Raw genomic sequence first — 26,036 nt, 5'->3', positions numbered from 1 at the left:
AAAAGATGCAATGAAATAGAGCTGTCTTTTTTGTTCTCATTTAATTGATAAGAACGGCACTGGTTAGTTAAATGGCCTATCCGGGGTTCACACTCGCGATCAAATTTAAGCAAGCAACACAAGAAAACAACAACAATTTTCGGCATGCAAGGTCTAAGGCCACACTTTCTTATCTTGGTTTGGTTAAGAAGTTTTCTAGTAATTTCAGCACAATTATAACCTGCTTGTTTGCAGCTTGCCTGAAGTCATTCGACCCAACCAGTCACCAGAATTTATCATAAGCCAAAGCAATTACTAAGTCAATGAAACATAAGCATGGATCACATTCTGACCGTACTCTTTTCAAGAATATTATAATTCGTCAGAATAATAATATTGCAGTCACCGAAAACAATCGTTTGCTAAAATGGAGTACGGAATGGATTTTACATAACTTGAGTTCCTCAAGTGAAAACCAATCTCTCTATATATACACCCTACGCTCATAAAAGAACTGAACGACGCAATAAAAGCCTATAATTCTAGAAAAGGTACTCCACTTGTTCTTGTCTTCGTAAGGCATACTCAACCCTACTTATTCAATCCTCTCCGATGCACAAACCAAGTCCTGATTCAGTCTGGAAGCGCAAAGAATTTCAACAAATGACACAATTTGGGGTCTCTTCTGGGGGCACGCAGTAATATGTGACCGGCGAAGAATAGTATGCTTCATAGGCTTTTACGAGATTGGCAACTTGATCGTCCTTCTTGCCATCATCTTCCTTGGCTGCTCCGACGCTCACGATTTCTGTGTGCCATGATTTCCTCAGTTTGTTCACCACCTTGACAGGGTCGAAATCGCCGGATACCGTCAGTTTGTTGTCCTTCGAGTCCATAGACAGAGACCCAATCCCTGGAAAGCATTATGTGAGAAAGGTTAGTGAAAAAGCCGAACATTTCAAGCGCAAGATGATTAGTTATTACAGTGACATTTGAACATTCAGTGGGAGAATGAAGGGGAAAAACAGAGGAAGGGGGGGGGGCGGAGAGAGAGAGAGAGCCAATACCTCCAAAACCAGAAACTACTTGCATGGCCTTGCTTCTGTCTCTGTCATCGTGTAGATTCACCTTCACCACCAACTTCTGCAAAAGTTTGAGGAAAGCAAAACCCAGTTAGACTTTGAGTAAATATCTATCTCTCACGAGGACGACTGAACTCGACATTCACGACTGGTGCGACAGAGTAGCGTTTGAAAAAGTTGGCCATATATAACCAACAACGAATAAAAATTTGAAGCATCATTTGGTATTCCGAGCATTCTTATTCACATAAACAGATACAATCATGCTATGCGATAAACAATTACAGCAGCAAAGAAGCAAACGATAACTCATGAAGCTTGAGACGAGAGATACCAAGAGAAGTGTTCAAGAAAACCCAGGAGAGTAACATCAAAACCCCATCTCACAGAAGTGAACAAGATGCACATAATATGCAAAGAAAAGAGGGAACTTCTCGAAGGACTTCAAGACATCTCACCTTCATTTCTCTTGGGTTTCAAGAACTGAGATTGTGACTGCTCTGACTTTTGATTTGGAAGCTAGAGACACTCGAAGGACACTCGGAGCAAGTTGAAACTGAGTGTGTGCACGTATCGGGGACGAAAGGGGTTGCTTTATAAAGAGTGGCGAGCATGAGAGGAGCGCGTGAAGAGGAGAAATTTCTTGGGGGACGCGGTGCGGGGAACAAATTATTGACCAGTCAATACAATAACGAGTGGAGGGAAAGAGCCACCCCGTTTCTCAGTAAAATAACGAGTCGAGGCGATCGAAAACAGAGGATCGCCACTTTAGGAAGGGGAGAGAGAGAGAGAGGCGAGTCGCCCCTCACGACTCGGTAACTTTTGAAGCAGTGAGTCTTGAATGTTGGCAACGGACTCAGTTCAGGCAGTTGACGGGTTCAAGCTTTTCGTTGGATAGAATTGCATTGCGATTTTGCACGTACGCATCTCTTCCATCTAATTTAAACGACATACTAGAATTGAAAAATCTTTATCGATTGGGATAATCACCAGATCCATCCTCAACTTATTTATCATATGAATATCAATTCGGTTCTAAATTTTTCAACTTCGCTGATGTAATCCTAAATCTTGCAAGTGCAATTCTAATGTGATCATTCCGATCAATCTGCCATTGAAATCGTATGCCTGTTGTCCCGCATGGCACACCAATGTGGATAGCCTTGGTGGAAACACGACGTCATCAAGCTATTTCCAGGCGACAATCATTTTAGAATTCGATGCACAATTACAGGAAAATCAAGAATAAAAGCGAAAAAGAGAATTAGAGACACTATGTTTTCATCCCGGTTCACTCTTACAATAGGATTATGTCTAATGGAGGATTGCACTATAATTGGCACATCACATATATCTCTCAAATACAAAAGCAAGAGATTATTTATATCTAATTGCTCATCATGGGTCCAAGTCTAAACTACCAATAAAATATATGCTCAAATTATAAAAATTCTTCAGCAACTCGAGAGCGCTTCCCTCACGACTCCTATTGGGGTGGCCTTAGACTCCGCCCGCTTACCAAGGAGTAGAAATGCCGTGTCATCTCGTCAATGAGGAGAATGGACCAAACTCCAATAAGTTAGCCTCGGAAGGACCACATTGAAATCCCCCACAAAGTTTCCAGGACTTCATCAGCAAAAATTTGAAATTGAATTGACAATCCCTACAATAGAGATTCCAAGCTAAATCCGTAATTATTTCTTTGAATAATGCGCTGAGATCAACTATCGATTCTCTATAGCGGCACTCCACGTTCCGTCTCAACTCTTTAAGAGTTAATGATAGGGAAATCTTGCAACACGAGGGCAAATCGAAATTAACGGGACAAAGGACGGACGATCGGACCGGAAGCGAAGCAGACATTACTCTCTACATCATCTCTGTGAAACGGCCATCCTTGGGCATTTTTTATTTTTTTTGAAATTTTTGACAAAAAATGTGAAAGATAATAACCTTTTTGCTCGCGCAAAGGAGCTTTTTCTTCAATCGTAAAACATGAGATCTCCTGAAAACTGAAAAGTACGCGTTTCACACACGTGATCGATCCCATCCTCTCTATTTTCTTATTATTATTCTTTTTTGGATTTTTATGTTCCTTCACATTGTCGTTGAAGTCGAGGTCTTGGTCAATGAATTATTATTTAATTATAGTGCGATCGCATCGGAATCCTGGCAGCTAAAGACTATAGTCCATTCCGCTAATGAAGAAATAAGGGCCGTGATAAACTACTTTTCAGTAGATCGAACGATTTATGCTACGAGCGATATGAGGAGGGCGATATCTTTGCATAGACGTGGCCCGCTCTCTTCGACGCCCATCTCTAGCTGAATCGTAGGCATGTCCGTCTCTTGTGAATTACTTGACTTTAAACAATATTTTCTTATAAAATAATCGTTTGTATCATTTGAAATAATTAATTTATAAAAAAATGTTTTTGTTATTTACTAATACTTTATGTTATAACATTTTTCGTAAATAATGAAAATACTTTTCGTTCATTCATTTTTGTGAAAGATACGAGCAATCATTTTTAGAAATGAGAAGTATTGTTCATAACATTTACAAATATGAATGGAGAAAAAGTGCTTTCATTTTCCACAGAAACTTTCCAACATAAATTACAACTGATAATAAAGACTTTTTTATCAGTTAATTATTTCAACTGATCTCTTACAAAAAATTATATTCTAAATAATTCATTTTCAGCAAAGAGTCTTTGAGTACCCAATCTTTCGTTTTCTTCCTCTAGTTAGACATTAAATATCAAAATCATACTACACCAACAGGGGGGACCTAATTATACTCCTCTTCCTTCTTCCTCCTCCAGCTAATCATTGGCTTCAAGCAAGCCTTGCTTGCGCCGGATCTGGCAAGGGTCTCACCCATGGTCTATAAGCCTCAATATCAAAAGGCGTTTGATCAATTAAAGCAAGTGCTAACTAAGGAACTGGTGCTTGTAGTGCCTAACTGCTCAAAGCCCTTTGAGGTAGAGATTAATGCCTCCAATTATGCTATTGGTGGTGTTTTAATGCAAGGACACCTAGTGACGTTTGAATCAAGTAGGATGAAATGGACTGAATGGCGATACATGGTCCAAGAGAAGGCAATGACGATGATGGTGTATTGCCTTCGGACATGGCAACATTATCTCATGAGATCGTGGTTTGTGGCGAGTGCTAACAACATTGCCACGAACTACTTGTAAACCCAAAAGAAGTTGATTCTAAAGCAAGCTTGTTAGCAAGACTTCCTTGCAAAGCTTCACTACGTGCAGCAAGACTCCTTGCCCAATGCACTTAGCCAAAAGATGGAGCTGGCAACCATCAGTCGATGTCCATGGACCGAGCGCATCAAGGAGGGGGCCACGACACAACCTAACCACCAAGGTACTCCTTGAGCATGCACAAGAGGCCAAGACTTGACAGTTTTAATGTGAGTGTGATCTACTTTACACCAAGGGGTGACGATTGTACATGTTGCTTCATGGGAAGCTACGGAAAGAGGTGCTCTGCAAGTACCACAATTCTAAGTGGGCGGGTTATCCAAGGATCCACCATATGATGGCACTTATGAAAAAATCATTACTTTTGGCTGCACCCACACACCGATGTGGACGCTTCTATGAGGATGTGTCTTGCGTGCCAACAAGAAAAGGTAGGGCACTATGAGACACTTTCTATTTTGAAGCGTCCATGATAGAGTGTTTCTATGGACTTCATTGTGAATTTGCCAAGTTCACAGGGTGTCGGACTCTCGTGATTTGGGTGGATCGCTTCTTTAAGTATGCCACATTCATGCTAGCAACAAAAGGAATTCCCAACTACAGTTTAGCTATTCCTAAATCACATTATCAAGTATCAAGGCATACCGTGGACAATTATGAGTGATCGAGATCCTCAATTCATTGGGAGATTTTGGACCGAGTTCTTTAAGCTACGAGAGTCGAAGGCTCAACTTCTTCACGAGTCTACATCCCCAAATCGATGGTCGGACAAATGAGTGAATGACTCTTGGAGTTGTATTTTAGACATTGCATGAGCACAATGCAAAAGGATTGTGTGAAGTTGATTGATAGCGTGTCTACGAACCAAAGGTCCTTCAAAGATCATGACGGGGCAACAACCACTTACTCTGAGTATAGTTGCAATGGGATATCAAGGGAGTAGCCCATCGACTTAAAAGTCCACTAAGGAGTGGCAGGAACAAGCAGACTTGGTAAGGACTTGTCTATACAAGGCCTTGAAGCGCATGAAGAAATGGGACCACAAGAAGCGATAGCACATGGAGTACCAAGTTGAGGACTTGATGTTAGCAAAACTATGTTTACTTCTTTGATACCGAGATGTGCACAAGGGATTGATCCGTAGCTATGAAGGGTCATTACAAGTGTTACAACAAGTTGGGAAGGTATCATACACTGGAGCTCCCGCTGAAACAAAAGGTACATTCGATGTTACATGTGAGTATGCTTTAACCTTTTTCATGTAGATGAAGAAAAGGCGGATCAAGGAGAGTCGCAATGGGTACCTCTTGGAGATAAAACCTCATATGATCGTGATGTCGATTTCACGATGACAGATCGAGTCAAATGAAAACTGTATTGTGTGCTGAAGCGAGAATATATATTTGATGGAAAGGGCCATCGGAGAATGAAGCTAGTCAAGAATTTATTGAAACTTTTTGGCGATTCAAAAAGCAAATCGATGCATTCCATGTTGAGAATGTGACAAGGTTGTGGCCCGATCAGGTGGACGAGAATATCATGTTCTGGAGGTTTCACATGCATGAAGGACCGAAAATGATCCAAGAATATCGGGCGAACCTCTCTAGTATTCTTGAGAATATTCCTAGGGACGAGTAATATTGTAAATGTTCATTATTCTGAAGTGTTCTTGTAATAAATGCAGATAGTTGGTAGATTGGAAGATAAAATTTCTACCATTAGATTGAGAAGACATCTATGGTTATAATTTGAGGAGAATTTGTATATATATGAGTCTTCTCCTTTTATTTGTATCATAATTGTTTAAAATTTAGAGATTCCCTCTCCAAAAGAATTTCTCTCCACCATCTCAGTGAGTGTGAGAAAAATTGACTTGGGAAGAAATTACTAAAGCTATACGGGAAAGAGAACGTTAGATCAATTAGCCCGTGACATATGATTCTCATTAAGGAAATCCATTGCTGCTGATTCGGAGACAATTGAGTGAGAATGATTTGCCATTATGAAGTTCGTTAACTAGGATGGTATGATATACAAGTATATATCATGTCTTCTTCAAAGGTGAACCAAAGAGCACCCTATCCATCCTCGGCCCTGTGGCAGGCGTATCAAGTCCGCAAATAATGGTCATAAAAGCTCCCTTTTCCGTTCAACTTATAGGGGAATATATCAGCAATCATTGATAAGGGTTATAGCGATGTCATCGAATACTTCCAAACGATGCAATGAAACAAGCTGTATTTTTTCTTCTCGTTTAATTGATAAGAACGGCACCGGTTAGTTAAATGGCCCATTCGGGATTTACACCCGCGATTAAATTTAAGCAAGCAACACAAGAAAACGACAACAATTTTCGGCATGCAAGGTCTAAGGCCACACTTTCTTATCTTGGTTTGGTTAAGAAGTTTTCGGGTAATTTCAGCAAGTATAACCTGCTCGCTTGCAGCTTGGCTGAAGTCACTTGACCTGACCAGTCACCAGAATTTATCATCAGCCAAAGCAATTACTGAGTCAATGCAACATAAGCATGGATCACATTTAGTGTCTGACCGTACTCTTTTCAAGAATATTATAATTCGGCAGAATAATAATATTCCAGTCGCCGAAAACAATCGTTTGCTGAGATGGAGTACATAATGGATTTTCCATACCTTGAGTTCCTAAGTGAAAACCAATCTCTTTACATATACACCCAACGCACATGCAAGTGCCGGACGACGCAATAAAAGCCTGATATTCTCGTAAAGGTACTCCGCTTGTTCTTGTGTTCACAAGGCGTAATCAACCTTACTTATTCAATCATCTCCAGTGCACAAACCATGTCCTGATTCGGTCTGGAAGCACAAGGAATTTCAACATATGACACAACTTGGGGTCTCTTCAGGGGGCAGACAGTAATATGTGACCGGCATAGGATAGTATGCTTGATAGGCTTTTACGAGATTGGTGACTTGATCGTCCTTCTTGCCCTCTTCTTTCTTCCCCTCGTCTTTCTTGCCATCATCTTCCTTGGCTGCTCCAACGCTCACGATTTCTGTGTGCCAAGATTTCCTCAGTTTGTTCACCACCTTGACCGGGTCAAAATCGCCCGATACTGTTAGTTTGTTGTCCTTCGATTCCATAGCCAGAGACCCAATCCCTGGAAACCACAATGCGACAAAGGCCAGTGAAAAAGCCGAACATTTCGAGCATACGATGATTAGTTATTACAGCGGCGATTTGAACATTCTGTGGGAAAATGAAGGAAAAAACAGAGAGGGAGAGAGAGAGAGCCAATACCTCCAAAACCGGAAACTACTCGCATGGCCTTGCTCCTGTCTCTGTCATCATGTAAGTCCACTTTCACCACCAACTTCTGCAAAAGTTTGAGCAAGGCAAAACCCTGTTAGATTTTGAGTAAATATCAATCTCTTAAGGTGAAGACTGAACTCGACATTCACAAGTGGTGTGACAAGACTAGCGTTTAAACAAAATAAGAATTCGAAGCATCATTGGATATTCCGAGCATTATTATTCACATAAACGGATAAAACCATGCTATGCGATAAACAATTACAGCAGCAAAGAAACAGACAATGACTCCTGAAGAGATGCCAAGAAAAGTGTTCAAGAAAACCCAGGAGAGAATACCATCAAAAACCCCATCTCACAGGAGTGCATAAATACCCACACTATGCCAAAAGGACAACTTCTTGAAGGACAAAAAGAATCTAACCTTCATGTCTCTTGGGTTTCGAAGACTGAGAATGATATTTGCTCTAACTTTTGATTTGGAAGCTAAAAACACTCGAAGGACACTCAGAGCAAAGTAGAAACGGAGTGTGTGTGCACGGATCGTAGTAGACGAAAGGGATTGCTTTATATAGTGGCGAGCATGAGTGGAGTGCGCGAAAGTAAGAAGTTTCTTGGAGGACGCGATGCAGAGAACGAAGGGACAAATTATTGACCGGCACAGATTTAGGAGACCACACGGTTTCTCGGACAATTAACGAGTCGAGACGATGGAAAACAGAGGATCGCGACTTTATTTTTATTTTTTTGATTCCTTCCATGATTCCTCAATTTTATCAAATAATCAACTCTATTATTATTCCTAAAGCATGTAATAATATAGATTATAATATATATACAAATTATATATTATTATAGAGTAGAAACAAATTCAAATATATAAATAAATATACAGAAAAAAATACCAAATATAGCTTAAGAGTTTATATCTGATTTTATCCTATCTTAGACATGAACTAAACATAAGATATAATTCGGTCCTAACTTTTATCATAAGTACCAAATGTAGCCTAAGACTTTATGATAGGAAAATCTTTCAGCATGAGGACAATCGAATAACAGGAAAAGAGATGAGTTAAGGACAAAAAACGGACCATAATGGAAGCTGACATAACTCTATGTGCCATCTCTGTGAAAATGCCACCATTGGCTACGATCTTTTGACATCTTTGCTCGTGCAAAGGAGCTTTTTCTTCAGTAGTAAATTGTGAAAGATTGAAAAAGCAATATGAAATCTCTAGGAAAACACGCGTTTCATGCCCGGGATCAATCCCTGTCTCGAAACATCATCGTCTCCATCGTCTATGATTAGGGTCCTGTCTTTTTTTTTTTCTTTTATTATTATTATTATTATTATTATTATTATTTTTTATTATTATTATTATTATTATTATTATTATTATTATTATTATTATTATTATTTTTTTTATTCTTTTTTTTGATTTTTACGTTCCTTGACGTAGACGTTGAAGTCCAAGTCTAGGTCAATGAATTATAATTTAAATATAGTCTGATCACATCAGCCATAATTTCTGGCATCGCTGGTTCACATTTAGCTATGATAAAAATAAGGGCCATGATAAACCGCGTTTTAGCGATCGAACGATCCAAGCTACAAGCTGATTGTATCGGGGTGGCCCGCTCTCTTCGATGTCTATCTCTCGCTGAATCTTAGGCCCGTCCGTCTTGCATACATGATTTTGAAAAACGTTTTCTTAAAAGATAATCATTTATATTGTTTAAAATGATTAGTTAATGAAAAACATTTTCGTTATTGACAATAATTTTTTTCTAAACATTTTCATGGATAATGAAAATACTCTTTGATCATTTATTTTTGTGAGCGATACAAATAATTATTTTTAGGAACGGAAAGTATTGTGCATATCGTTTATAGATATGAATGAAGGAAATAGTGTTTTCATCATCCATGAAAATGTTCAAACATAAATTGTTGTCAATAATGAAAACTTTTTTCCTCAGCTAATTATTTTAAGCGATTGCTTACAGAAAAAATATATTCCAAATCGCTCATTTTTAACAAAAAGTCTTTAAATACCCAATCCTTCATTTTCTTCCTCTAGTCAAACATTATATATCTAGATCATACTATACCGGTGGCCAAGACTTAGTTATACTTCCTTCCCTTCCTTCTTCCTCCAACCGGTCACCAGCCTCGCTGAGGCGAGGCGCAATGTCAAAAGGCATTACGTTGACTAAAACAAATTATGACTGAAGAATCGATCCACGTACTACCCAACCACTCAAAGCCTGTATGAGGTATGGATTGACACCTTCAATTATGCTGTTGGTGGTGTTCTAATGCAAGAAGGACACCCGATGGCTTTTAAAGACCGAAGGACGATTCATGGTCCAAGAGAAAGCAATGACGGTGGTGGTGTACTACATTTGCACATAGTTGTTGAGAAAACTCCTACTAGGTTTTGAAATTGACAAAAATTTCATGTTCTTATTCTCATTCCAGAAGTCTTTTTCACTCTGACACAATCTAGACTGAAAACGAGTCCAGAACGAAGATATAATCAGACTCGGATTTATTTATCTTGCAACAAGGATTCAATATGAACAAAATAGGGATTTATTCTTTAATATCCGACTCTCTAGCGAAAAATCTCAGTTACCTTTTATAAATACATTGATGGAATCAATCACAAATTGATAAAATCAATCTTGAAGACAAGCTCCTTTTCGGGAAATATCTATTTTTGAAAACCTAGATTCTGATTGTATGGGCGACCGGAATCAACCATGAAATACATGATTTTGAAAAATGTTCTCTTAAAAGATAATCGTTTGTATCGTTTAAAATGATCAGCTAATGAAAATTATTTTCATTATCGACAATAATTTTTTTCTAAACATTTTCGTGGATAATGAAAATACTCTTCGATCATTCATTTTTTTTTTAGCAAAACAGAAAGTATAGTGCATATCGTTTATAGATATGAATGAAGGAAATAGTGTTTTCATCATCCATGAAAATGTTCAACATAAATTATTGTCGATAATAAATTTTTTTTTCATTAGCTAATCATTTTAAGCGATTGCTTACGGAACAATATATTCTAAATCACTAATTTTTAACAAAAAGTATTTAAATACCAAATCCTTCATTTTATTCCTCTTGTTAAACATTAAATATCTAGATCATGCTACATCGGCGGCCAAGACTTAGTTATACTTTGTGAAATCCTAAATTTCAACCTTGTCCTGACTTTATGAAATAGGCTTTTCATCGACACGCCTATGGTTCTTTTTCTCTGAGCTGATCACTTACGAGATAACTACTTTATCAGGTGAAGCCGTTAAGGGATATAAACGCGACCGACTTGAGAATCTGATCAGAAATTGACTGCTCGACTGTGTTAATCGGCAAAAGTCAATACGGCATCGTTATAATCGATTAGAGACCGGAGATAGGTCAATTCGACAGAATCACGTACTTAAATTATGGGTGATTCCACCTGATTACAAAATTCGTGTCGAACGGCACTAAACCGATTTTTCTGTTGATTCTATACCTGGTGCCCGTAATTGAAATTTTGAGATTTTTATGACAAATGAGAGTCGCTTATCAGTAAAAAATGCACAAACGTGGATCGAAATCATCGATCACAGGTCAACTCCACTAAAATCCCTAAAAGCTACCCGGTAAGTTAGATTACGCTAAAATTACGTCCGGTTGAATTTAACCACGAAATTGAACTCGGTTTCGGGAATCGAAAGTTCAAGCGTGTCACAATTTATTTTTAGGACATCGTCTCATCCTTTGAAGAATTTTCGGTGAGCTCGGAATTTTGGCAGAAAAATCTAAATTGGCAAATTAAATTGGTGGAAATTCGGATGGAGAAAATTGAGGGACTTTTTGGCTATGAAAATGGACTAGTTTGTGAAGGAAATTGTGGGAATTGGTATGTGCTAACCTTCTCAGCAATTTTGGCCATCAAATTGAAGTTGTTTGGTAGAGAATTGAAGAAGAAAACCAAGAATTTGTAGGGGCTGCTGGCCGCTAATTTTTGGCCTTCAAATTGGCTTCATTTGGTGAAGATTGGTGAAGAAGTTAGCCCTTGGGTGACCTATTGAGCAAGTTGGTTGAAGATAAGGGCGAAAAACACTTGAGTGCTAAGGATATTTGTGCATGGCCCCTATTGGCTCAAGCCAAGACTTTCAAGCCCTTTATCCCCTCTCTCCCTCATCTCTTCCTCCCTCCTTGGTGTGCAATCGATCCCCCCACCCCTTGCAAAACACTCCTTCTTTTGCACTTCATCTTCTTCATTTTTCATTCCCTCTGTGTTGTTGCTGCCATCCCTTGCACCAAACAGCTAGCCCAACCGCCTAGTCCAGCAGAGCCGCTAGACCGCCCGCCTACTCGTGTTCAGGCTTTGCTCATCCCTAAGCTTAGGCCAACCGCGTTGCAGCCCTTGCTTGACCGTCGTCCAACGTAGTCGTGGCCAGCCAAGCCTGCCAGCTCACCGTCGCCGGTCCCCACGTCCGCGGTGTTTAGCTTCGCCTATTAGCCGAGCCGTTCACCACTCGCTTGCCCCACTCTAGTCCCTTGATCCAGCCCAACTCAGAAGCAAATCTCAACTTGGGCTGAGACTTGTTGGCTGTTTTTCAGCCCCTTCCAGGCCTCATTTGGTGGCGCCGTAGGCCGGGGTTTTGGTCGCTGTCGCGCCACCGTTGCCGTGGACCCGTTATCTCACTAAATCGGTGAGTTAACCTCCTAAGCTCTAATTATGGGTTAATTGCACTTAATAGGGGATTGGTTAAGCTAATTAGGATTAGTAGATTTAGTTCATGTAACTAGATTGGTTAGGTTTATTTAGTTAGTTCAATTAGTTAGTTAGGTGGATTAGTTAGGGTATTTAGTTAGCCTATTAGATTAAATTAGTTAGCTTAGTTAGGTTAATTAGTTAGTTCAATTTGATTAGCCCAGTTAGCTTATGTTAATTTAATTAAGTGTTTTAATTTAAATATTTTACAATTTATTTAATTAAATGCAATTTATTTAATTAATTATTAATTAGCGTAAATTATACCGGGATAGTCGGTTATCAAAATTTTATGCTGTTCATCATGGGGGTGTTGATTTGTGCAATTGATTGCTAATTTATGCAATTGAATGCTGGATGATGATTTTTAATTATTATTTCAAAAATATGAATGTTTAGTATTTAATTAGAAAAATATCGGGTGTTGATTTTTGACACTAAAAATATTTTAAATACTATATAAAATTGTGGAATTTTTAAAAGAGAGGATATCATGCTTTATAGTTCGATTTGACGATGTGACAACGTAGAATTATTTTACCGAGTGTTTTTAATATGAAGATAATAGGCCAAGTCCATTACTTGAAATAGAAGTATTTGAGTGCAAAGCACGATATTCTTGACCGAATATGGATATGTGTGTGATTGCTATTGGAAACCGTCACGATACATTTACGCCGGACGATGCTCCTTCGGGAATGCCCCATGTCAATGGATGTCGGCCACAGTGGAGGTTGGGCCGATGTTCATTCGGAAATGCCGTCTAGATGTAGACGTTGCTGTGCTCGACGAAGTGCGACGACTCCCGGTTATGCCGATGACCGCCGATTATTGAGTTGGCCATGGCCATTGGGTCGTAATTAATTGGAACACTTGAATGAGTGAGATAACGGCACCTGATTATGTGACAAAATTGTGTGGCACGAAATGGGACGTGTCATAATGATTTAACTTTATAATCGGGACCCCTGTGATTGATTGGTATATGTTATGAGGTGTTCCAATTAATGGTTTGCGCTTGCTGTGATATGCATGTGTTATATAAGTTGTATTAATGTGCATGGAGGTGCTAAGATGAGGTAAGTCTTATATGGTGTATGCTTAGGCTACCTCTAGGTGAATTATCGTCATAATCGGAGTTTAGGGTGTTGACTCACTGAGACTTTGTCTCACCCCGTCGTGGTTTAAAATTTTCAAGTCCATAGATGGAGGTACGTCATGTACGTTTTTGGGTCCCACAGGAGATTGACTTTTAGCACTCCTATTTTCCTATTCCCAGGACCAACCTGACCCGTGAGCTAGTTGAGTCCATGGTTTGGGTCGAGGAGGGCCTACCTTAATAGGTACCTCATCACTTCAGAGCGTGGTTCATTAACTTTCCTAATGGGGCTCAGGAGAGTCTCAAACAGGGTTTTGACGGGCCTCCCGCTAGGACCAGGGAGTGGGAAATAAGGCATCTTATGGATATCGACATCCCTAATGGTGTTGTGGAGGACCTGGAGCCCACGACTGGAGAGTCCGGAGCTTAAGTGGCTTAGTAGCTCTTTTTGAGATAGACCTCTTGTATATAAACCTTAGGTTTTGTTGACTATATATAAACTTGATGTGTTTATAAAGTGTGGCTTGTGTTACTTTATTATTATGCTTTTCTATCCCATGTTTGTTTGTTGTTTGGAGTTTGTTATTTCGCTTCCGCATGTGCATAAATCGTTTGGGTTGGCGATGCGTCTTGGGAACGTCGCAATTTAGTTGACAGCCAAGGGATGTGTGCGTGCCTAGGGTTTGGGGCGTGACATACTTCCCTTCCCTTCCTTCTTTCTCCAACTAGTTGCTGGCCTCGCCCATGTTTGGCGAGCCGCGATGTCAAAAGGCGTTAGATCGGCTAAAGCAAATTATGACCGAAGAACTAATGCTCATACGGCCCAACAACTCAAAGCCCTATAAGGTAGAGATTGACGCCTTCAATTATGCTATTGGTGGTGTTCTAACCCAAGAAGGACACTCGATGGCATCTGAATCAAGGAAGCTGAATGAGACCAAAGGACGATTCATGGTCCAAGATAAGGCAATGACATCGGTGCTGTACTACATTTGCACATGGTAATATCATCTATTAGGATTGTGGTTCATAGCAGAGATTGACAATATCATTAGAAGCTACTTCCAAACCCAAAAGAAGCAGATTCCAAAGCAAGCTCTTAGGCAAGACTTCCTTACAAATCTCGACTATGTGCTGCAGTACATGCCTAAGAAGCCCAATTGCGTGGCTGATGCACTTAGTTGAAAGATGGAGTTAGCAGCCATCAATAAACCCGAATGTCCATGGACCAAACGCACTAAGAAAGGGCTATGACAAGACCCAACAAACGAGGGCAAGACTCGATAATTCTAATGTGAGGGCGATCTACTCCATAACAAGGATGACATGCTACTTCATGGGAAGCTACGGTAGGAGATGCTACGCGAGTACCGCAATTCCAAGCAGGCAGGTTATCCAAGGATCCACTGCTTCATGGCATTTGTGGAGGATCATTACATTTGGCTGTCCTTGCACGATGATGTGGATGCTTATGTGAGGACATGTCTTATTTGCCGACAAGACAAGCTCGAACAACGGTTCCTGGCGGGGCCCCATGAGCCACTTCCTATCCTGAAATGCATGGTAAAGTATCTCCATGGACTTCATTGTGAATTTTCCTAATTCTAAAGGGTGTCAGACTCTCATGGTTGCGGTGGATTAGTTCGTTAAGTACATAATGTTAGTGCCAGCGATAAAGGACTTCCCAACTGACGAGGCAGTTCGGCTATTCCTAAAGCACATCGTCAATATTTGGGCATAACACAGAAGATTGTGGGCGACCACGATCCTCAAGTCACTCTGAGATTCTAGACCGAACTTTTTAAGTTGCTGATTTGAAGCCTCAACTTTTCCACAAGTCTACATCCCTAAATCGTTTGTCAAACGGGGAGGATGAATGTGCTATTGGATTGTGCGAAATTGGTCGACATAGCCCAGTTATCCTATAAGCTATAGTGAAGCGGGTCTATTAGCCAAAGTCCTTTTGAGATCATGACAGCACAACAACCACTCACTCTGAGTACGGTTGCAACAGGCTATTGAGGTAGTAGCCCAGTGGCTAAGAACTTGTCTACATAAGGCCTCGAACCAATTAAGAAATGAGTTAACAAGAAGCAACGGCACATGAAGTACCAAGTTGAGCATTTAGTGTTGGCAAAACCACACTTTGTTCTTTGATACCAAAACGTGCATAGGGCATTGATTTATCACTATGAAGGGCCACTTTGAGTGTCGCAACAGGTCAGAAAGGTAGCATTTATTGGAGCTCTTGTTGAAACTTAAGGTACATTCGATTTTACATGTGAGTATATTTAAACCTTTTTTTATGTAGAGGAAGAAGATCCGGATAGAGAAGAGTTACAACGGTGACCTCCTGGACCAAAAGCCTCGTGCGATCGTAATGTCATGAAAGAGGCATTGTGGGTTGAAGCGAGAATATTTGATATGATGAAAGGGTCTACTAGAGAGTAAAGTTAGTTGAGAACCTATGGAAGCTCTTTGGCAATTCAAAAAGCCAATCCAATGCATTCCATGCCAAAAATGCAATAGGGGTGTCACCCGATTAGGTGGAGGAGAATATCATGGTCCAGAGGTTTCTCATGCACAAAGGATCGAGAATGATCCTAGAAGATCGGGCAATCCTCTCTAGTATTCTCAAGAATATTCCTAGGACGAACAATATTGTAAATGTATATTACTCCGAAGGGTTCCTATAATAAATGCACATAGTTGGTATATAGGAAGATAGAATTTCCACTGTTAGATTGATGAGATATCTATGGTTGTAATCTAAAGAGTACTTGTATATAAAGAGGTCTCCTCCTTTTGTTTGGATCATCTCACAAATTTTTAAAATTCAGAGATTCTCTCTCGAAAAGAATTTCTCTCCACCATCTTTGTGAGTGTGTGAGATATGCTGACTTGGAAAGAAATTACTCAAGCCATATGGGTAAGAGAATGCTAGATCAATCGGCCTGTGACATATGACTCTCGTTAATGAAATTCATTACTACTGGCTCGGAGAAGATTGAGTGAAAGTGATTCGCCATTATAAAGTTTGTTAAGTAGGATGGTATGATTTACAAGTATATATCATGTCTTCAAAGATTAACAAAACAGCACCCCTTGATCCAGCCTCGGTCCTGTGGCAGGCCCATCAAGTCCGCAAATAATGGTCATAAAAGCTCCCTTTTCCCTTCAACTTATAGGGAAATATATCAGCAATTATTGATGAGGGGTGTAGCGACGTCATCAGATACTTCCAAACGATGCAATGAAGTAGAGCTGTCTTTTTTGTTCTCATTTAATTGATAAGAACGGCACTGGTTAGTTAAATGGCCTATCCGGGGTTCACACTCACGATCAAATTTAAGTAAGCAACACAAGAAAACAACAACAATTTTCGGCATGCACGGTCTAAGGCCACACTTTCTTATCTTGGTTTGGTTAAGAAGTTTTCGAGTAATTTCAGCAAGTATAACCTGCTTGTTTGCCGCTTGCCTCAAGTCACTTGACCTAACCAGTCACCAGAATTTATAATATGCCAGAGCAATTCCTAAGTCAACGAAACATAAGCATGGATCGCATTTAGTATCTGACCGTACTCTTTTCAAGAATATTATAATTCATCAGAATAATAATATTCCAGTCACCGAAAACAATCCTATGCTGAAATGGAGTACATAATGGATTTTCCATAACTTGAGTTCCTCAAGTGAAAACCAATCTCTCTATATGTATACACCCTACGCACATGCATGTAGCGAACGACGCAATAAAAGCCTATAATTCTAGAAAGGGTACTCCACTTGTTCTTGTCTTCGTAAGGCGTGATCAACCTTACTTATTCAATCCTCTCCGCTGCACAAACCAAATCCTGATTCGGTCTGGAAGCGGAAAGAATTTCAACAAATGACGCAATTTGGGGTCTCTCCTGGGGGCACGCGGTAATATGTGACCGGCGTAGAATAGTATGCTTCATAGGCTTTTACGAGATTGGCGACTTGATCGTCCTTCTTGCCCTCTTCTTTCTCGCCCTCGTCTTTATTGCCATCATCTTCCTCGGCTGCTCCAACGCTCACGATTTCTGCGTGCCAAGATTTCCTCAGTTTGTTCACCACCTTGACAGGGTCGAAATCACCGGATACCGTCAGTTTGTTGTCCTTCGAGTCCATAGACAGAGACCCAATCCCTGCAAAGCATTATGTGAGAAAGGTTAGTGATAAATCCGAACATTTCAAGCACAAGATGTTTAGTTATTACAGTGACGGTTTGGACAATTAGTGGGAGACTAAGGGGAAAAACAGAGAGCGGGGGGGGAGAGAGAGAGAGAGAGAGAGAGAGAGAGAGAGAGAGAGAGAGAGAGCCAATACCTCCAAAACCAGAAACTACTTGCATGGCCTTGCTCCTATCTCTGTCATCATGGAAATTCACTTTCGCCACCAACTTCTGCAAAAGTTTGAGGAAAGCAAAACCCAGTTAGACTGAGTAAATATCAATCTCTCACGAGGACGACCGAACTCGGCATTCACAAGTGCTGCGACAGACTAGCGTTTCAGAAGTGAACAAGATACACATAATATGCAAGAAAAGAGGGAACTTTTCGAAGGACTTCAAGAAATCTCACCTTCATTTCTTTTGGGTTTCAAGAACCTCAGATGAGTGACTGCTCTAACTTTTGATTTGGAAGGTAATGACACTCGAAGGACTATCGGAGCAAGCTGAAACTGAGAGTGTGCACGTATCGGGGACGAAAGGGGTTGCTTTATATAGAGTGGCGAGCATGAGAGGAGTGCGTGAAGAGGAGAATTTTCTTGGAGGATGCGGTGCGGAGAACAAAGGACAAATTATTGACCAGTCAATACAATAACGAGTCGAGGGGAAAGAGCCACCCCGTTTCTCAGTAAAATAACGAGTCGAGGCGATCGAAAACAGAGGATCGCCACTTTAGGAAGGAACGAAGGAAGGAAAGGAGAGAGAGAGAGAGAGAGAGAGAGAGAGAGAGAGGCGAGTCGCCCCTCACGGCTCGGGGGCTTTTGAAGTGACTCGGTGACTTTAGTTGAAGCAGTGCGTCTTGAATGTTGGCAACTGACTCAGTTCAGGCAGTTGGCGGGTTCAAGCTTTTTGTTAGATAGAATTGCATTGCGATTTTGCACGTACGCATCTCTTCCATCTAATCTAAATGACAATATAAGAATTGAAAAATCTTTATCCATAGGGATAATCATTGGATCTATCCTCAACTTATTTATCGTATGAACATTTATGCGGTTTTAAATTTTTCAACTTCGTTGATGTAGTCCTAAATCTCGCAAGCACAATTCTAATGTAATATTTCTAATCAATTTGCCACCAAAATCACATACCTGTTGTCTAGGAAAATCTTGCAACACGAGAGCAAATTGAAATAAACGGGAGAGAGTATCGGGACAAAAGACGGACGATCGGACAGGAATCGAAGCAGACATCACTCCTTGCATCATCTCTATTGAAATGCCATTACTGGGCTTTTAAAAAAAAAAAATTGACAAAAAATGAGAAAGATTATAACTTTTTTGCTCGCGTAAAGGAGCTTTTTCTTCAATCGTGACTCGTGAGATGAGAAAAGATCGAAAAAAACCGAAGGGCCGAGTAACATGAAATCTCCAAGAAAGCACGCGTTTCATGCACGCGATCGATCCCATCCTCTCGAACGGGTCGAAATGCTACGTTGGAGATGGTGATTGTCGTCATTTCCATCGTCCGTGAAAGGGCCCTTTCTTTTTTCTTTTTATTAATATTCCTTTCTAGATTGTTATGTTTCCTGGACGTTGTCGAGGTCTTGGTCAATGAATTATCATTAATTATAATCCATCACATCGGTCAGAATTGCTGGCAGCGATGGTTCGTTCAGCTAATGTAAAAACAAGGGCCGTGATAAACCACGTTTTAGCAGGTCGAACGATCATTGTATAAACGTGGTCCGCTCTCTTCGAGATCCATCTCGAACTGTATCTCAGTGGGCATTGATATTGCGAGAAATGAATAACTTAAAATATATATTTTAAATAAATCATCGTTTATGTCACTTAAAATAATTAGCTAATAAAAGATATTTTTGTTATCGACTAACAATTTTTGTTTCAACGTTTTCATGAATGATAAGAATAATTTCCATTCATTCATTTTTGTGAATGACACGAGCAATCATTTTTAAAAACGGGAAATACCGTCTACACCGTTTACAAAAATGAATGAATGAAAAGTGTTTCCATCGTCCATGAAAAGGTTTGGATATAAATTATTGTTGATAATAAAAAAATTTCAGTAGCTACTTATTTCAAGATTTACTAAAAATATATTCCAAATCATTCATTTTCAATAAAGAGTTTCTAAGTACCCGATCTTTCATTTTCTTCCTTTAGTCAGACATTAAATATCAAAATCATAATAAACTGACGGCTAGGACTTAATTATATTTCTCTCCATTCCTTCTTCCTCCAGTAGATCACCGACCTCAAGCAAGCCTGGTTGGATCTAGCAAGGCCTTGCCCATGGTCAACAAGGCTCGATGTCAAAAGCCGTTTAATTGGCCAAAGCAAGTGATGATTGAGGAACTGGTGCTCATGATGCCTTAGCACTCAAAGCCCTATGAGGTAGAGATTGATGCCTCGAATTATATTACTGGTGGTGTTCTAATGCAAGGATACCCAGTGACGTTTGAATCAAGAAAGCTAAATAAGATCGAACATCGATACATGGTCTAAGAGAAGGCAATGGTGTTGGTGGTGTACTGCCTTCGCACATGGCGGTATCATCTCCTAGGATCGTGGTTCCTAGCAAGTACGAACAATGTCACCACGAGCTACTTATAAATCCAAAAAAAGCTGATTCCAAAGTAAGCTTGGGCAAGACTTCCTTGAGAAGCTCAACTACGTGCTACAGTACAATCCTAAGAAGGCCAATTCCGTGGTCGACACACTTAGCCGAAAGATGGAGCTGACAACCATTAGTTGACCTGAATATCGATGGACCAAGCACATTAAGGAGGGGCCGTGACACAACCCATCTGCCAACGCACTCCTTGAGCATGCATGAGAGGGCAAGACTCGACAATTCCGATGTGAGCGAGATCTAAGGGGCGACAATTGTACTTGTTGCTTCATGGAAAGCTACAGAAGGAGGTGCTATGCAAGTGCCATAATTCTAAGTGGGGAGGTTATCTAGGGATACATCGCATTATGGCACTTGTGGAGGATCATTACTTTTGGCCACACTTGTGCACCGATGTGGATGCTTATGTGAGGATGTGTCTTGTGTGCCAACAAGACAAGCTCGAACAACGGTCGTTGGCAAGGCCCCATGAGCCACTTTCTATCCTGAAGCATCCGTGGTAGAGCGTCTCCACGGATTTCATTGTGAATTTACCTAAGTCCAAAGGGTGTCTAAACTCTCATGGTCATGGTGGATTGGTTCTTTAGGTACGTGACCTTCGTGTGAACAACAAAGGACTTCCTAACTAAGGAGGCAGCTTGGCTATTCCTAAAGCACATCATCAAGTATTAGGGCATACCGCAGACAATTGTGAGCAACCACAATCCTCAATTCACTAGGAGATTATGACTAAGCTCTTTAAGCTGCTAGAGTCGAAGCCTCAACTTCTCCACAAGTCTACATCTCCAAATCAATAGTTAGACAAAGAAAGTGAATGTGCCCTTGGAGTTGTACTTCAAACACTACACGAGCACAATGCAAGAGGATTGTGCAAAGTTGATCGATATAGCCTAGTTATAAGAGTTATCCTATAACATAGTAATGAAGTGAGTCTACAAACCAATCAAGATCATGACAAGGTAGTGACCACTCACTTTGAGTAGGGTTGCAATGCGCTATCGAGGGAGTAGCCGATCGACTTATAAGTTTGCTAAGGAGTGGTAAAAACAAGTGGATTTGGTAACGACTTGTCTACACAGGGCCTCAACGCACATGAAGAAATGGGTCGACAAGAAGTGACGACACATGGAGTACCGAGTCGAGGACCTGGCATAGGCAAAACTACATTTAATTCTTCGATACCGAGACGTGCATAGGAAATTGATCCATCATTACAACTTGCCACTCCGAGTGTTGCAACAAGTCGAGAAGATAGCATATATTGAAGCTCCCGCTGAAACTATAGGTAGATTCAATGTTACATATGAGTATGCTTAAACTTTTTCATGTAGATGAAGAAGACTTGAATCAAGGAGAGTTGCAATGCGTATCTCATGGAGCAAAAAACCTAATATGATCGTGACATCAATTTCATCAAGGTAGATTGGGTTAAATGAAAGTGGTATTGTGCACCAAAGCAAGAATATTTGATATGATGGAAATGTCTACTAGAGAGTGAAGCCAGTTGGGAGCCTATGGAAGCTCTCTAATGATTCAAAAAGCAAATTGATGTATTCCCTGCAAAAAATGCAACAAGGGCATCGCTCGATTAGATGGAGGAGAATATCATGGTCTGAAGGTTTCCCATGCACAAAGGATCGAGAATGATCCTAGAAGATCGGGCAATCCTCTCTAGTATTCTCAAGAATATTCCTAGGACGAGTAGTATTGTAAATGTACATTACTCCAAAGTGTTCCTATAATAAATGCACATAGTTGGTATATAGGAAGATAAAATTTCCACCATTAGATTGATGAGATATCTATGATTGTAATCTAAAGAGTACTTGTATATAAAGAAGTCTCCTCCTTTTGTTTGGATCATCTCACAAATATTTAAAATTCAGAGATTCTCTCTCCAAAAGAATTTCTCTCCACCATTTTCATGAGTGTGTGAGATATGCTAACTTGGAAAGAAATTACTCAAGCCATATGGGTAAGAGAATGCTAGATCAACTGGCCTGTGACATATGACTTTCGTTAATGAAATCCATTACTACTGGCTCGGAGAAGATTGAGTGAGAATGATTCGCCATTATAAAGTTTGTTAAGTAGGATGGTATGATTTACAAGTATATATCATGTCTTCAAAGATTAACAAAAGAGCACCCCGCGATGCATCCTCGGTCCTGTGGCAGGCCCATCAAGTCCGCAAATAATGGTCATAAAAGCTCCCTTTTCCCTTCAACTTATAGGGAAATATATCAGCAATCATTAATGAGGGTTGTAGCGACGTAATCAGATACTTCCAAATGATGCGGTGAAATACAGCTGTCTTTTTTGTTCTCATTTAATTGATAGAACGGCACTGGTTAGTTAAATGGCTCATCCGGGGTTCACACTCGCGATCAAATTTAAGCAAGCACCACAAGAAAACAACAACAATTTTCGGCATGCACGGTCTAAGGCCACATTTTCTTATCTTAGTTTGGTTAAGAAGTTTTCGAGTAATTTCAGCAAGTATAACCTGCTTGTTTTGCAGCTTGCCTGAAGTCACTTGACCTAATTAGTCACCAGAATTTATTATATGCCAAAGCAATTCCTACGTCAACGAAACATAAGCATGGATCACATTTAGTATCTGACCGTACTCTTTTCAATAATATTATAATTCATCGTAATAATAATATTCTAGTCACCGAAAACAATCATATGCTGAAATGCAGTACATAATGGATTTTCCATAACTTGAGTTCCTCAAGTGAAAACCAATCTCTCTATATGTATACACCCTACGCACATGCATGTAGCGAACGACGCAATAAAAGCCTATAATTCTAGAAAGGGTACTCCACTTGTTCTTGTCTTCGTAAGGCGTGATCAACCTTACTTATTCAATCCTCTCCGCCGCACAAACCAAATCCTGATTCGGTCTGGAAGCGCAAAGAATTTCAACATATGACACAATTTGGGGTCTCTCCTGGGGGCACGCGGTAATATGTGACCGGCGTAGAATAGTATGCTTCATAGGCTTTTACGAGATTGGCGACTTGATCGTCCTTCTCGCCCTCTTCTTTCTCGCCCTCGTCTTTCTTGCCATCATCTTCCTCGGCTGCTCCAACGCTCACGATTTCTGTGTGCCAAGATTTCCTCAGTTTGTTCACCACTTTGACAGGGTCGAAATCACCCGATACCGTCAGTTCGTTGTCCTTCGAGTCCATAGACAGAGACCCAATCCCTGCAAAGCATTATGTGAGAAAGGTTAGTGATAAAGCCGAACATTTCAAGCACAAGATGTTTAGTTATTACAGTGACGGTTTGAACATTTAGTGGGAGACTAAGGGGAAAAACAGAGAGCGGGAGAGAGAGAGAGAGAGAGAGAGAGAGAGAGAGAGAGAGAGAGAGAGCCAATACCTCCAAAACCAGAAACTACTCGCATGGCCTTGCTCCTGTCTCTGTCATCATGTAAGTCCACTTTCACCACCAACTTCTGCAAAAGTTTGAGCAAGGCAAACCCCAGTTAGATTTTGAGTAATTATCAATCTCTTAAGGTGACGACTGAACTCGACATTAACAAGTGGTGTGATAAGACTAGCGTTTAAACAAGATAAGAATTCGAAGCATCATTTCACATTCCGAGCATGATTACTCACATAAATGGATAAAATCATGGTATGCGATAAACAATTACAGCAGCAAAGAAACAAACGATGACTCATGAAGAGATGCCAAGAAAAGTGTTCAAGAAAGCCCAGGAGAGAATACCATCAAGAACCCTATCTCACAGGAGTGCATAAATACCCACACTATGCCAAAAAGACAACTTCTTGAAGGACAAAAGGAATCTCACCTTCATGTCTCTTGGGTTTCAAAGACTGAGATTGGTATCTGCTCTAACTTTTGATTTGGAAACTATAAACACTCGAAGGACACTCAGAGCAAAGTAAAAACGGAGCGAGTGCACGTATCGTAGTAGACGAAAGGTATTGCTTTATATAGAGTGGCAAGCATGAGGGGAGTGCGCGAAAGTAAGAAGTTTCTTGGAGGACGCGATGCGGAGAACGAAGGGACAAATTATTGACCCGCACAGATTGGGGAGGCCACACGGTTTCTCGGACAATTAACGAGTCGAGACGATGGAAAACAGAGGATCGCGACTTTATTATTTTTTAATTCCTTCCATGATTCCTTAATTTATCAAATAATCAACTATATTATTATTCGTAAAGTATGTAATAATATAGATTATAATATACATACAAATTATATATTATTATAGAGTAGAAACAAATTCAAATATATAAATAAAAATAGGAAAAACAATACCAAATATAGTCTAAGATTTTATATTCGACTTTATCCTATCTTAGGTAGAAACTAAACATAAGATATAATTTGGTCCTAACTTTTATCATAAGTACCAAATGTAGCCTAAGACTTTATGATAGGAAAATCTTTCAGCACGAGGATAATCGAATAACAAGAGAAAGAGATGAGTTCAGGACAAAAGACGGATGATAACTAGAATGGAAGCTGACATAACTCTATGCATCATCTCTGTGAAAATGCCACCGCTGGGCTACGATCTTTGACATATTTGCTCGCGCAAAAGAGCTTTTTCTTCAGTAGTAAATTGCGAAAGATCGAAAAAGCAATATGAAATCTCCAGGAAAACACACGTTTCACGCCCGGGATCGATCCCTGTCTCGAAACGTCGTCTCCATCGTCTATGATTAGGGCCATCTCTTTTTCTTTTTCTTTTTTATTATTATTTTGTTATTCTTGTTTCGGATTTTTTTCCTTGATGTGGACGTTGAAGTCCAAGTCTAGGTCAATGAATTATAATTTAAATATAGTCGGATCACATCAGGCAGAATTCCTGGCGTCGATGGTTCATATTTAGCGATGATAAAAATAAGGGCCATGATAAACCGCGTTTTAGCAGATCGAATGATCCAAGCTACAAGCTGATTGTATAAGGGTGACCCGCTCTCTTCGACATCTATCTCTCGCTGAACCTTAGGCCCGTCCGTCTCCCATGAAATACATGATTTTGAAAAACGTTTCTTAAAAGATAATCGTTTGTATCATTTAAAATGATCAGTTAATGAAAAGTATTTTGTTATTGATAATTTTTTCTAAATGTTTTCGTGAATAATAAAAATACTCTTCGATCATTCATTTTTTTGAGCGATACAAATAACCACTTTTACGAACAGAAAGTATCGCGTGTATCGTTTATAGATATGAATGAAGAAAATAGTGTTTTCATCGTCCATGAAAACGTTCAAACAAAAATTGTTGTTGATAATAAAATTTTTTTTAAGCAATTGCTTACAGAAAAATATATTCCAAATCACTCATTTTTAAGAAAAAGTCTTTAAATGCCCAATCCTTCATTTTCTTCCTCTTGTTTATACTTCCCTTCCCTTCCTTCTTCCTCCAATAGGTTGCTGGCCTCGCCCATGTTTGGCAAGGCGCAATGTCAAAAGGCGTTAGATCAGCTAAAGCAAATTATGACCGAAAAACCAATGCTTGTACGGCCCAACCACTCAAAGCCCTATAAGCTAGAGATTGACGCCTTCAATTATGCTATTGGTGATGTTCTAATGCAAGAAGGACCATGAAAAGGCAATGACGGCAATGGTGTAATGGTGTACTACATTTGCACATGGTAACATCATCTCTTGGGATTGTGGTTCGCGGTGAAGATTGACAATGTCACCACGAGCTACTT

General features: G+C 39.9%; 3 protein-coding genes and 1 long non-coding RNA gene across 4 annotated transcripts; all 4 read right to left on the bottom strand.

Annotated features, from left to right (window-relative positions):
- Positions 1-328: 328 nt before the first annotated feature.
- On the bottom strand, positions 329-1,755 carry LOC104443852 (heavy metal-associated isoprenylated plant protein 39). Its single transcript, XM_010057395.3, has 3 exons — positions 1,520-1,755; positions 1,047-1,122; positions 329-892 (listed from the first exon to the last, which is right to left on the bottom strand). Exons 1-3 carry the CDS (start codon positions 1,523-1,525, stop codon positions 636-638), a joined length of 339 nt encoding a protein of 112 aa, XP_010055697.2. The 5' UTR covers positions 1,526-1,755; the 3' UTR covers positions 329-635.
- A 5,145-nt stretch (positions 1,756-6,900) lies between these two features.
- Positions 6,901-8,088, bottom strand: LOC104443921. The gene is made up of 3 exons (XR_005551080.1): positions 8,001-8,088; positions 7,565-7,640; positions 6,901-7,424 (listed from the first exon to the last, which is right to left on the bottom strand). It is a non-coding gene; the product is annotated as a heavy metal-associated isoprenylated plant protein 39 (long non-coding RNA).
- Positions 8,089-17,008: 8,920 nt separating this feature from the next.
- On the bottom strand, positions 17,009-18,404 carry LOC120293326 (heavy metal-associated isoprenylated plant protein 39-like). The gene is made up of 3 exons (XM_039312419.1): positions 18,075-18,404; positions 17,821-17,896; positions 17,009-17,639 (listed from the first exon to the last, which is right to left on the bottom strand). Exons 1-3 carry the CDS (start codon positions 18,078-18,080, stop codon positions 17,353-17,355), a joined length of 369 nt encoding a protein of 122 aa, XP_039168353.1. The 5' UTR covers positions 18,081-18,404; the 3' UTR covers positions 17,009-17,352.
- A 4,652-nt stretch (positions 18,405-23,056) lies between these two features.
- LOC108960050 (heavy metal-associated isoprenylated plant protein 39) lies at positions 23,057-24,291 on the bottom strand. Its single transcript, XM_018874721.2, has 3 exons — positions 24,150-24,291; positions 23,714-23,789; positions 23,057-23,537 (listed from the first exon to the last, which is right to left on the bottom strand). The coding sequence occupies exons 1-3, from the start codon at positions 24,153-24,155 to the stop codon at positions 23,251-23,253; spliced, it is 369 nt and encodes a 122-aa protein (XP_018730266.2). The 5' UTR covers positions 24,156-24,291; the 3' UTR covers positions 23,057-23,250.
- Between the last annotated feature and the right edge of the window lie 1,745 nt (positions 24,292-26,036).

This window comes from Eucalyptus grandis, chromosome 5 (assembly GCF_016545825.1).
Source record: "Eucalyptus grandis isolate ANBG69807.140 chromosome 5, ASM1654582v1, whole genome shotgun sequence".
In the NCBI taxonomy this organism is placed as follows: Eukaryota; Viridiplantae; Streptophyta; class Magnoliopsida; order Myrtales; family Myrtaceae; genus Eucalyptus; species Eucalyptus grandis.
This window is presented reverse-complemented; position numbering and strand designations above follow the sequence as displayed.